Source organism: Heterodontus francisci, chromosome 5, assembly GCF_036365525.1.
Source record: "Heterodontus francisci isolate sHetFra1 chromosome 5, sHetFra1.hap1, whole genome shotgun sequence".
Lineage (NCBI taxonomy): Eukaryota > Metazoa > Chordata > Chondrichthyes > Heterodontiformes > Heterodontidae > Heterodontus > Heterodontus francisci.
The window spans coordinates 109089985-109102638 of record NC_090375.1 but is presented as its reverse complement, the minus strand read 5'-3'; the positions used below and the strand labels follow the sequence as shown (position 1 = coordinate 109102638).

General features: G+C 37.4%; 1 protein-coding gene across 4 annotated transcripts in view; it reads right to left on the bottom strand.

Annotated features, from left to right (window-relative positions):
• chd7 (chromodomain helicase DNA binding protein 7) overlaps nt 1-12654 on the bottom strand; it is a 277383-nt gene that overhangs the window by 173633 nt on the left and 91096 nt on the right. For all 4 annotated transcript variants that reach the window (XM_068031895.1, XM_068031894.1, XM_068031893.1 and 1 more), the window contains exon 3: nt 1913-2259. In XM_068031895.1, the coding sequence (XP_067887996.1) occupies nt 1913-2259 (347 nt within the window). The remainder of the gene's footprint in view (nt 1-1912; nt 2260-12654) is intronic.

Below are 12654 nucleotides of genomic sequence, written 5' to 3'. Positions count from 1 at the left end.
ATACAAACTGGCTTCAGATGCCATATTGGCCTAGGCGTAGAGTTTAAAGAACATATGAGAGGTCCCTTTTTGGATACAAATCAGTGGCAGAATATTATTCAGGACCTTTTTTTTTTAAACTGTAGTGTTTCTGAGGCTGGGACATGCATTCCCCTCACATTCAAAAGTTAACTCTGCTACAGTGCTGAATCTAGTCTGCATCAGGCAAGACTGTGGCATGCAACCATGCAATTTAAATGTTAGAGCTTAAAACTTTCTAGTTGAAGTACAGATTTTATTACTAGATGTTTTCCAGAAGCACATCAACAGATTTGGTAAATTATGTGTGAAAGGGGAAGACCTAACTTAAAAACAATGCTAAACTCACTAACATTTTTCCAATTACTTTATGAATAGATGAATACAGTATTTTTATACTGTTCAATTTACTGAGACCATTAAGCAAATGCAGCAACCTGCACTAAATTTTATGTAACAACGTACTTGTCTTCATTAATTTAAGAAATTGAGTATTTTTGTTCCAATTATATCAAATGACAAGTATGTTTGCTGGCATTTATCCAAAGGTGCTTAGCTGAAGCATTTCCTATTCCATGGTGAAAGTTACAGATGAGGAACTAGGAACAGACATCAATGATGCCAGATAACTGCACATCTTAAAGTTAGCTCCTCAAATGTCAACTGGTTTATAAAATAGGTATGCAATTGATTGTATAGTTACAATGGTGTAATATGTTACTTTTGTTAATATTTTAAGATACACATTTCCTTGAATATGAATTCATTTTAAATAGGTTTAGAAACTTCAGTACATTCAATATAGTCAATACAATAATTAGAAAAGCATTGAAAAATATTTTTTCAATCCCCTAGTGCAATGCTCGATTGTCAAAGGTCTAGCAGAGATAAAAATAACCCAAATAAAATTTCATTCCAGCAGCAAACTTATAATTTGAGTAATTTATTCATCGTGAAAATCATGACTGTCAGTCTGAAAAGCAATGTAATCATATCTCAAGGATCCAGCTCTCAGCTCTGAAAGTTGCAGAAGCCTGGTTTAAATTGTTATATTCTTCAGGTAACTAGTTAACTTTATCACCCAGAAAGGTGATCAACATACAAGTAAATCACACAAAGGCAAAAAAAACCCTTCAGATCATATCTGTCTTATCCCTGCATTGCTCCAAGCGCAGCAATAAAATCACTTCAGTAAATTTGCAAAGTAGAATTGATGTCTTTACTGTATGCTACAGTGATAGGATGTCAAAATTTAGCTTCACTGTTAAAAGTACCATTACTTCTCTATAATATTGAAGACAATAGCAACTAATTAGAGTACCTACTTTGTGAAACTGCAACTCATACATAACTCAACATAAGCAAATATAATTTTATGCGATCTTCCCCTTCCTTGCTCCCCCCCACTCCCCACAGTTGTTCTTGTATATATTGGGCACAACAATAGTTCTGCCCTTGATCTACTGTGGGCATCAGGTGTACATCTAAAAGCACCGACATTTTTTTTAAAAAAGAGGAGGTTGTTTATCATCGCAGTGACTCTCATGCTTTATGAATATCATCTTAATCTGAACCTTTGAGTGGGCCAGGGTCAATTCCTTTTTAGGTATCAAGTTTATATTAAAATGTTTGATTTTCCAGAGTTATGTTGGTTCAGCAGCTTTCACTTCTAGCAATGTTAAATTATTTACATGGGATATTATTTTCCTTCTGACATCTTAGATTTGCAATAAAATAATCAGTAGATTGGAGGAACGCTCCTCAGTGAAGCGTAAGCCAAATACAAATATCTCAAACAGCCTCTGGTTATGACAGAAGTGAAGTAGTTCAATATTGCGAAAGCAAAAATTAAAAAAATCCAATCCTGTAATTAAACAAGATTAAATGTTTCTACCTTGTATTCTTGTTGCTTTTGATTTTAGTCGCTGTTGACTTGGGCTTTTTTTCCTTGGTTTCTTTGGGCTCCTTGGGGTCTTTCTTTTCTTTTGGTTTTTTCTTCTTTTTCTTTTTCTCTTCAGTTGAACCATCCACTGCAGCGCTAGAAATCACCAGCTGGTCAATCACCTTGGGAATATTCTGCTCACCCCGAGCTTTAGCTTTAGCAATGGCCTCAGCCACAATGCGATTGGCCTTTTCTTGCATGCGCTGCTGGCCCAATGACTTCTGTCGCTCTTCTCCACTTGCTAATTGAGAATTTTGTCCACTAATCTGAGTCATGTCTGACTGAGTATTTGAGAGAGACTAAAAGGTAGGAGGAAAATAAAGAAATTAAAATATCTTATAAAGAAATTACTTGAACAAAATAAATACAGCATTAAATCTCTAGCATTACATCTCATCGTATTTTCAATGATTTCAGAAGTAGCCCTAAATCTTGCCACGTTCACCTGACAAATTTCAGCCCAATTGTTAAACCAGATTGAAATTAATCGTAGAGATAAATGCAACAGACTAGAAAAGACATAACTGGACCTCAATAGTTCATTGATGCAGTATTTTCAATTTATATTGTCTTGAAAAATTCTTAAATCAAAGCTTTTTTACATCCTAACTGTAACCAGGCCAGCTAAATGGTGCTTAATGCTCTCATTAATTTGCATATTTGGCATTAACAGAGCATCATCTTTTGTACTAAATCAGTGCAAAAAGATGCAGTACATCTGTTTTTATGTAATTTGGTAGTGTGACATTAGCAACATGAACTGTAGAACCGACCTCACACTGATAGCACTGCACATCAGCTGTTGTATAATTGTTGCGGGTGCACTGATGACATTTTAAAAAAGTCAAAGGAACCTTTGCATCATACTTCATTTTTGCATTCTAAATTTTCCCTCCACTCCTGAAGATATGACAGATCCTGATCTATGGCTCCAAAAGGTGTTAGCAGTTCACCTGTACTTCTTACATCCAACACCTTCAACATAAAAAGACTGCTTCACAAAGGGGAAAACAAGACCGAAGAACAGGCGGATTGGTAAGGAGAGGCAACCAAACGCAGTTACAGAAGGGAGGTTTAGAGAGGCTTTTGAAAGTAAGAAAGCAGTAAGGTGACAGCAGTATCCATAAGGAGAGGGGGTGGAAGTGAAAGGAATGGTCAACAGCAATTAAGATTAGGAGGGATAATCCCCAAGATTACAGTGGCATAGAATGTTGGTGACCTTGTGGAGTGCTGCAAGATGGAAACCAGACTACAGCAATTCAAATAGGATACAAAAAATAAATACTGGTTCTAGTCATGCCTGTATGTGATTCCAGTCTCAAATTATATGGCGGATGCATAATGCCCTTAGGGCATCCAGCAATGGGCACTGCCTTGCCAGTGTCACCCACATTCCAAAAACAAATAATAGAGAATGCTGGGAAAGATAGGGAGGAAATTGGGTGGACCAGAAAATGAAAGAGGAATCAGAGGTGGCATGGTAGTCAAAGACGACAGGGGTGGGGGGGGGGGGGGGGGGCAAGAGTAGTTTTTTCTTTTAAAGAATAGTTTATGATGACAGTATCTCCCCCCAATGGCCATTTTTCACCTCCGAACCGGAACAATGTACATCGGGAGGCTGTAGTCTAGCCCATGCAAGTTTATATTTGTACAGCAACTTCAAATATAGAGAAACATCTCAATATGCTTCACAGATGAATTAAAAATAAACAGTAAACAAAGGGAGAAATTTAGAAATGCATAGTTGAATAAGTCGCTTTTAAAATGGGAACTGGGGAAGCGAGGCAGATTTCTTTAAGCAGGAAAAAGCTCTACAGAGTAGGGTTCAGACAACTGAAAACTCTGCTATGGAAAGGGATGATGCACAGGCCAGAATTAGAGAAAAAGTTCTCAGGCCAAAGTATAAGGGGGTTATTGAGGGCGGCATGAGACCCTGCATACGAGGAAAAGGATTTTGAAAGGTGTTTATTGAGAGCGCAAAGTAAGTCAACTAGGATTTAGTGCAGGACATGATATGGGTGAAATAAATTGACATGGGACTTGGATAGGCAGCAAAAATTGTGTTTAGAGAAATCAAGTCTGGAAGTGACAAAAAACATTAGATTTTAGGCTTTATTGGGGCCTTACTTTTCTGTCAGATTACAAAACGGATCACAGAAATGGAAATATTTTTGATAACATTTTTAAAGTAAATAACAGATGGCTAAAGGCCAATCAGCTGAATATGGTGGATCCAGTCATCTAGAATGCTACATTAGTGAGACTGAATGCTACATTCAGTCACTTCTCATGATCAACCAAATATTACAGTCTCCTTCAGCACCATTTAATTTTCTATTGTACATTTTTCTTGTCAGTTTCTGCTGGCCAATAGTTAATATAGTTAACATTTGTAGTACAAGCAGCCATTTCTTTTTCCACAGGCCATTCTGCTTCATATAATTTTATCTGCTGGCAGCTATAGCATGGAAATCCCTAAATTTTAAAGTAATTTCCTGGCTAGGAGTTTCCAAACAGTTCATACTCTCAAATGTTGGTTCAGCGTGATTTGTAAACTTGGTGCACAATGTGACTGAAGTAACAGATCACACCACTAGATAATTTTCGAGTTAGTGGTCAAAACAAACATGGAAAAAGTCACACTAAAGTATTGTTTATCACCGTCACCCCTCTATTCAAGGGAGGGAGGGAGACAGAAAGCAGGAAACTGTAGGCCAGTTAGTCTAACATCTGTCATTGGGAAAATGCTAGAATCCATTAAGGAAGTAGCAATAGGACATTTAGAAAATCATAATAAAATCATGTTAACTCTGCCTGATTGTATGAAAGAGAAATAGTGTTTGACAAATTTATTAGAGGAATTTGAAGATGTAACAAGTAGGGTGGATAAAGGGGAACCAGTAGATGTAGTGCATTTGGATTTCCAAAAGGTATACGATAAGGTACCGCATAAAAGATCAGCGTTTATGGAGCTAGGGGTAATATATTAGCACAAATACAGGATTAGCAAACTAGCAGGAAACAGCAAGTTGGGATAAATGGGGCATTTTCAGGTTGGCAAACTGTAACTAGTGGAGTGCCACAGGGATCAGTGCTGGGGCCTCAACTATTTACAATGCATATTAATGACTTGGATGAAGGGACTGAGTGTACCGTGGGCAATTTTTAAAAAATTCTTTCATGGGATGTGGCTGTCGCTGGCAAGCCAGCATTTGTTGCCTTTGCCTAATTGCCCTTGAACTGAGTGGCTAGCTAGGCCATTTCAGAGGGCAGTTAAGAGTCGACCACATTACTGTGGATCTGGAGTCACATGTAGGCCATTAGTGAACCAGATGGGTTTTTATAACAGTTTTGTGGCACCATTACTGAGTCTCCAAAAACATATGGATAGGTTAAGTGAGTGGGCAAAATTTAGAAGATGGAGTATAATGTGGGAAAATGTGAGGTTGTCCACTTTGACAGAAAAAATAGAAAAGTAAAATATTTAAATGGAGAGACTGCAGAATGCTGTGATACAGAGGGATCTGGGTGTCCTTGTACATGAATCACAAAAAGTTAGCATGGAGGTACAGCAAATAATTAGGAACGCAAATGGAATGTCGGCATTTATTCTGGGGGGGGGGGCGGGCGGGTGGAATATAAAAGTAGGGAAGTCTTGCTACAGCTGTACAGAGCATTCGTGAGATTGCACCGAGAGTACTGCGTACAGTTTTGATCTCCTTACTTAAGGAAGGATACACTTGCATTGGAAGTTCAGAGAAGGTTCATTAGGTTGATTCCTGGGATGAAGGGGTTGTCTTACGAGGAAAGGTTGAGCAGGTTGGGAGTTCAGAAGAATGAGGTGTGATCTTATTGAAACATACAAGATCCTGAGGGGGCTTGACAGGGTAGATGCTGAGAGATGTTTCCCCTCATGGGGGAATCCAGAACTAGGGGGCGCAGTTTAAAAATAAGGGGCCTCCCTTTCAAGGCAGAAATGAGGAGGAATTCGCTCTTTGAGGGTCGTGAATCTTTGGAGTTCTCTACCCCAGAGAGCAGTGGTAGCTGGCTGGGTCATTGAACATATTCAAGGCTGAGTTGGACAGATTTTTGATCCACAAGGGAACCCAGGGTTATGGGGGACAGATAGCAAAGTGAAGTTATAAGGCCACAATCAGATCAGCCATGATCTTATTGAATGGTTGAGCAGACATGAAGGGCTGAATGGCCTATTTCTTAAGAACTTACTGACAAACGCAGCAGTTAACAATAGTTGCAGCTCTGAAAACTATTCTTCCATACAAAGCATTCCATATCCGCCTAATTTCTAAACTTGAGAATGTAACCGACCTTTAGAATCTGTTAGACAAGAACACAAATTTGGTAGGAACTGTTTTAAAATACAGGCAAGAAATTTATACTAGAATTACTCCATCTCAACCAGAGTAATTTACTCCCTTAAAAATGAAACTCTCATTATATGGCCTCTGGATTCCATTTACAGAATAGTTGATTATGTAACTAAAATGTAGCAAAAAACAAAAATGGGTTTATTCTTTGCTCTGCATGTCCTTTTAATTATAAGAAAAAATTAAAATGGCGCTATTCTTTTATCACAGCAATAATCTAAATATTCAGCAATCTCCAGACTGTCCATTTTTTTTTCAAATCAATTACTCATGGGAGTCAGATTCAAATCTAATTTCATCCTCTAATGCGCCTGTAACAGAAATTTGTGATCAGTTCAATTTTTTGTTAAATAAATGTAACTTTAAAAGATAAAAGATAAAAAAACATTTTACAATCTGGTGCAGATATATTTTCACATTTCCTTGATCTGTAACACAGGATTTGCACCAAATATAAATCAGATCTTGCAGTTCATTAGGATTGTTACTTAAAATCCCAAAGCTACCTGGACCTCAAATCACCATCTTTCTCCACAAGTTTCACCATTTTGAAAATTGGAAAAAAAATCTTGAGCAATTATTTTAGTTGGATTTCTATAATTCCAAGCAATAATGAAAAAGTGGAGAACCATAGTTATATCCACTGCTCCAATTCAGAGAACTGGCCAATTTCTCTCAAAGTCAACTTCCATAGGCAAGTGTGTAACTCTTATGAACCAGAAACATGACTTTATGCAACAAACATCTGTGACCATGGGCCTCAGTGTGATCAATGAACCCTTATACCATTGAGAAAAGAATATGGGAGGCCACTGCACATTTACATCTCTCCGAATCAGAGGGGAAACACAATGCTGACAGGTCATGTAACTTTAGACGACATTTATTGAAAGCAAAGTTATATAGAAGCAAGAATAAATCAGATTTGATAGCAATACATTTAATTTTCACTGCCACATAAATAGGTTTTCGGAGTTCCATCATAAAATTATTGCAGAATCCTTCGAACTTTTAGAAATTATGTAACCATGGGTGCTAAAGGCTCCATAGAGCCCCAACCTGGGCTGTGATTCTAACACACAATGCAAGCAAGTGAACTGTGTAAGCAGAGCGAATAAACCCATGGAAGTTTGTTACATTTATTCCTAAATTTTGGTAGCTTCTACCTGTAAAAACTGCCAGAAAGACACAAGCAGCATATCACATTAATGAATAATGCCCTGCACTTGCAATGCTTAGGAAATGCTATGCCTGTCCCACCATACAAGCACAATGTCTCCCAATCAGATTGTTTGATCTGATTACCAATCAGGCCTGCTTTCACAGATCAACATTTCTTAGCTGTTCATGTTGAAAGACAATGTTCATTATAATATAAACCAGTGTGAAATTAAGAATTTTAAAAACTAGTATCTAATTTAAAATGGAAGTCAAAATACGAAATACAATAATGTAATTCAAAACAGGAGAGACCTTGTGCCACCTCAATCACCTATCTATCTTGGCTTACATAATTTCATAACCAAATATTTTGCATGAATCAATGTTTGAATAAAACAAACTTTGCATAAATACATCTAACGTAAACTGAAGTTTCATTTGCACCTATGCGGAAAAAAGTTGCAAATGAAAAAAAATCAAGTTGCAAGGTTTAGTGCAATTTCCTGTTCAACAACTGTTTAGACAATGATAACTGAACTTCAAACTGTGCAATCCACTCAAACCAAGAGACAAGAATAGTGTTATGTAAAAGTGAAACAAATATCTTCTTCCTTTCAGTGGTTGATTATGTAGAGCAAAGCAGCATTTAAAGAAAAAAAAACTATGTCAGGTTATGCAGATTATGTACAGGTAATGCTTTTCAAGTGAATGCATAAAACCCACAAAAGGCAACAACATTTATAGCTGAAGAAATCAAATTATCCAATTATAACCATTAATTAAGTGTATGAATGGCATAAAACTTATGATGGGCCATCTCAATACTGAATTCCTCTAATATCCCTTAATATGATCCATTGCTTTCATCAACATGGCATCATCTGAGTACCACTGAATGAAGTGTAGGTTTAATACAGTTTGCCTTTAAAATACTAATCTTTTTTGTTACTGCTCTGATTCTTACACTGCTGTCTCTTTTTCTCTTCTCCACTCAACTCTTGCTTCTCACTGTTCTTTTCATGGTCTTTTCTCTCAGGGGAGGTGGTGGGTATTGAAATATGGTGTGGTTATGCAAAGTGCCAACAGAAAGTTGCAGGATGCAAAGAAGGGATTAAGGGGAAAACATGACAGTGGCTCCCTTTCCACCCCTAATTACTTGTACTTCCCTTTCTAATCACATGCTAAACTCCTTCAACTTCCCATTATGCATTCCCCTTCCTGGCATCACTAATTGACTTCTCTGAATAACACACTCAACTCCTCTTTGCTTTGCTCCACTGTCACTCACTGCATATCCATTCTCCTCCATTCCCATTGGCTCATCTACTTCTGCTGCTAGGTGGGTGGCGAGGTCAGAGCCTCCCTCACCCTGTGCTCTTACTCTTCTTCCCTTATCCTCCGATCCTTTATTCTCCCTCAAAGAGGCTTTGTTTTCAAAATTAAATTTAAAAACTTAAATTAAAACAAGAGAATGTTTTTGTCTTGTAGATATTAGAAATGAACTGTCTTACCGAATCATCCATCTATCAACAAAATTGGTGGAGATAATTAGTTTGCTTCAAAGCCCAACTTTAGTTTCCTCCAAAATTGAAATAACATTAAATGACGGCAAACATACTTTTCAGCACCCCACCCACCCTCGCAATTTATCTGATCCTGGGCGACCAGATTGCACACTTGGTACCATGTACTCAAGACTATAAAATAGCAGCTATTGTGTGACACCTTTAACATTGAAGATACCTATCATACCATCATCCACAGGAGTAACAGTTATTGGTTTGATTAAACGTGTTTCTCACACAAAATTTAGCACATAATAGATTGGAATCCAACAACATTAAAGTGCAATCAGAAATCATACTGAAATAAGATCGGACAATATTTGATGAAATGTTTCTATTAGAATTAACGTAAAAAACAGAATCTAGGTGTCTACAAGGACCTGCAGGCCTTACTTTGATTTGGAGGATAAGAGAAAGAATAAGTCCAATGTCATAGTACCAAAGATCAAAACAGGTCTCACACATTGAAATAAAGCATTTGCATATTTTTTCAACATGGTTGGATCTGATACTACTCCCAGTTCTTCCTGAAGTAGAATTTGGACTACAAATAAACGCAAGTCTGCTTTATGAAGAAATGGATGCATCATTGAAGATAGGAAAATGCTATTTGCAAATTAAAATGTAAACAAGAAATTGAGAGAATTTTGAGATATTATATTTCCTGCATTACAACAGTGACTACACTTCAAAAAGTACTTCACTGGCTGTAAAGTGCTTTGAGACATCCAGTGGTCGTGAAAGGCACTATATAAATGCAAGTCTTTATTTCTTTTTGTGTTCAATGTTAGAATTAATTGCAATTCCAGTTCTGCAAATGCTGAGTTCATAATTCCACACAGGACAAAATAGATCCTTCCTGTATTCTCAAAGAGGGATGTAAACGATTCTAAATTCTACACAGCTTAACTGCATACATAGGTCATTATGCTTCAAACCAATTCATTGTGAAGCACCATAAGATACAGCAACACAATAAGGCAGTACATAAGCAAATGCATTATTTCAAAGCTCATTTGCTGTAATTTACTATTTAACGCAGGGAAAACCTTCAAGTTTTACGTTATCTATAACAGGTACAGGCATATATGTACTTAATCCAGATTTGCCCATGTTTTCCAACTGCTGTAACAAGGCACTAGCCTATTATTGTTACATAGGCTGAACAAGTCAACCAATAATCTTTCAAAACACCAGCACCACAAGACAATACTTTAGAGTATGCCAGCCACCCCATTTTACTTTTGCTCAATTTTCTAGCTGGTTACTATATAAAAAAAAATTCTATCTGATCTATAAAGCTACAAGAAGCTGCTGCTTTTTTTTTAAAAAAACCAGTAATAAATTTGAATTTTGAAGAAACTCATGTGAGCATTAATTTGGTAATAAAAACATATTTCAACTTCAAAAGCAAAATACTGCAGATGCTGGAAATCAAATAAAAACAGAAAATGTTCTCTCCACACATGCTGCCTAACCTGCTGAGTATTTCCAGCATTTTCTGTTTTTACTTCCACTTCAGTTTGATCTTGACCTAAATAGATCCAAATTATGAGCGTGCATATATAGCTTACAGTTGGAAGTTAGAATTGAACAAGAAACTCGGTATCACTGCAAAATAATAAGTCAATCATTTTTTAAAATTTGCATAGGTCCTTATGAAAACAAAGATGAATTTTAGCTACTTTCTCTTTCTGCACTTTCACGTGTTAATCGTTTTTCAAGATGAGGACGTCACTTCTGGAGAATGGAGCACTGCCAATTTAGGCATTGAATATCAGCAATCACTAGTTAAACACTCAGCCCGATGTAGAGTGAAGCACCCTTTAATGCTGTCACCAGCATGTCTGGAGTATTGGTATCAATACACTATACAAAATATATATATTAAGTTTAAAGTGCTGAGTGATAACCTTAAACCATATAGCCACTCCAGGCGCTGCTTCACAAACCACTGACCACCTCCAGGCGCGTATCCATTGTCTCTCGAGATAAGGAGGCCCAAAAGAAAAGAGATAACCTTAAACCACTTTTGCATCGGTCTTTTGATTTGGGTTCTGGGAGTTTGAAGTCTTTGAGCGGTTTCCTAGATGCAAATGTCCCAGAATCTAAATTATAAGATGAATATAACTTCAAAATTGCTCCCACCACTAATGGAAAACTCTCAGGATGCATCAGTACTTGTGAGATATACTGATGGAATGTTTTCCTTTAGTTTCCAGCACATTCTATGCAGTTGGACAGATTTCAAAAGCTTCAATGTAAAATGTGTATTTAAAAAAAAAGACACTCATAGGAGTTCTCTCTGTTAGAGGTCACACCTTATAAGTCAGATTGATCCACACCTAACGTCACCCACAGTTGGTGCTATCTGTATAGGTATACTGCTTTCTTTTTATTGCCTGCTTTACCATAAAGCACAACTGCCAACCAAGGTCAATGATCATCTGGGCTTTCCTGAGGGAAACAGATGATTTATTTAAAATTCCAGAGTGGACAGATAAATGAGAGTTGAGTATTAACTTTTAAATAAATACTTTTGACTTGGGGGACAGTTAGTACAAAAAGTGTAATCTATAGGCATTACAGTTACTGTAATGAATTCCAATAGGAGAAAGCGTCACGTGAAAACTTTAATAAAATACATGCTAAATTTACTATATAACTGAGGTATGTTCCAGTTGGTGAATTTGGCCATTCTGATATGATATCTTTGTGTTACTGTTTCTTGTGCACTCGTCCTCTCTCCCCCACACATGCAATCTCTCTTTCATGCACATGGCTGCTCTTGCATTAAATTGATTTCAACTTTCTTCCCTTCAAACCTGTACTCTTTCAGCTGAGTATCGTGGCTACCACTAATGGACATGATTTTTGCTCGACTTGCAAGTACTGCAGCTCCTGTTCCCAAATGAGTGTCTCCCTCCTCCCTAAAACACACTGCTCTCTGCTCTAATGTCTCTTCCCTGCTGATCTCATTTACTCTCCCCTCTTTGCCCTCTTCAAAGCACCCACTGTACAAAATAAGCAAAGGCACCACAAACAAAATCAGGACCAGGGATAAGCAGTAAGCACCAAGGACATAGACTAAGCCATTATAAAGCATCCCCATGGCAAATGTCAATGAATGCAAACAAAAATAGCAGGATTCCATGTGTTGGGTGCTTGGTGCTCTGGGAGTGCCTTTTTGCTATAAGGAGAGATCAATCCTACATGAAGGCTTGTGCTACTTGCTAGTTTCACTTCTTTAAGACTTCTTCAAAAAAACAACATTTTTAATTATGTTGAATCAGGCCTCCAGGCTTATCAGCAGCTTCCTTCCCACTTTTCACTGATCTGCCAGCTCAGGCCTCTGAGTCCATCCCCTCCCTGCTGGCCACGTTTTTTGCTGTATTTTTTACACTAATAAATCAATGGGTCTAATATTTGGGCCTTGGACCCATGTAGACCCAAAAACTACTGTACCAGATGAGGCTTCCAAAGCTGCTTCTTGCTGGTCCCTCCTCTCCTTTAAGAAATGTAAACTACTAAGAGTATTGATTTCTTTTCCACCTCTCTTTCATAAAATATCTTAATCTAG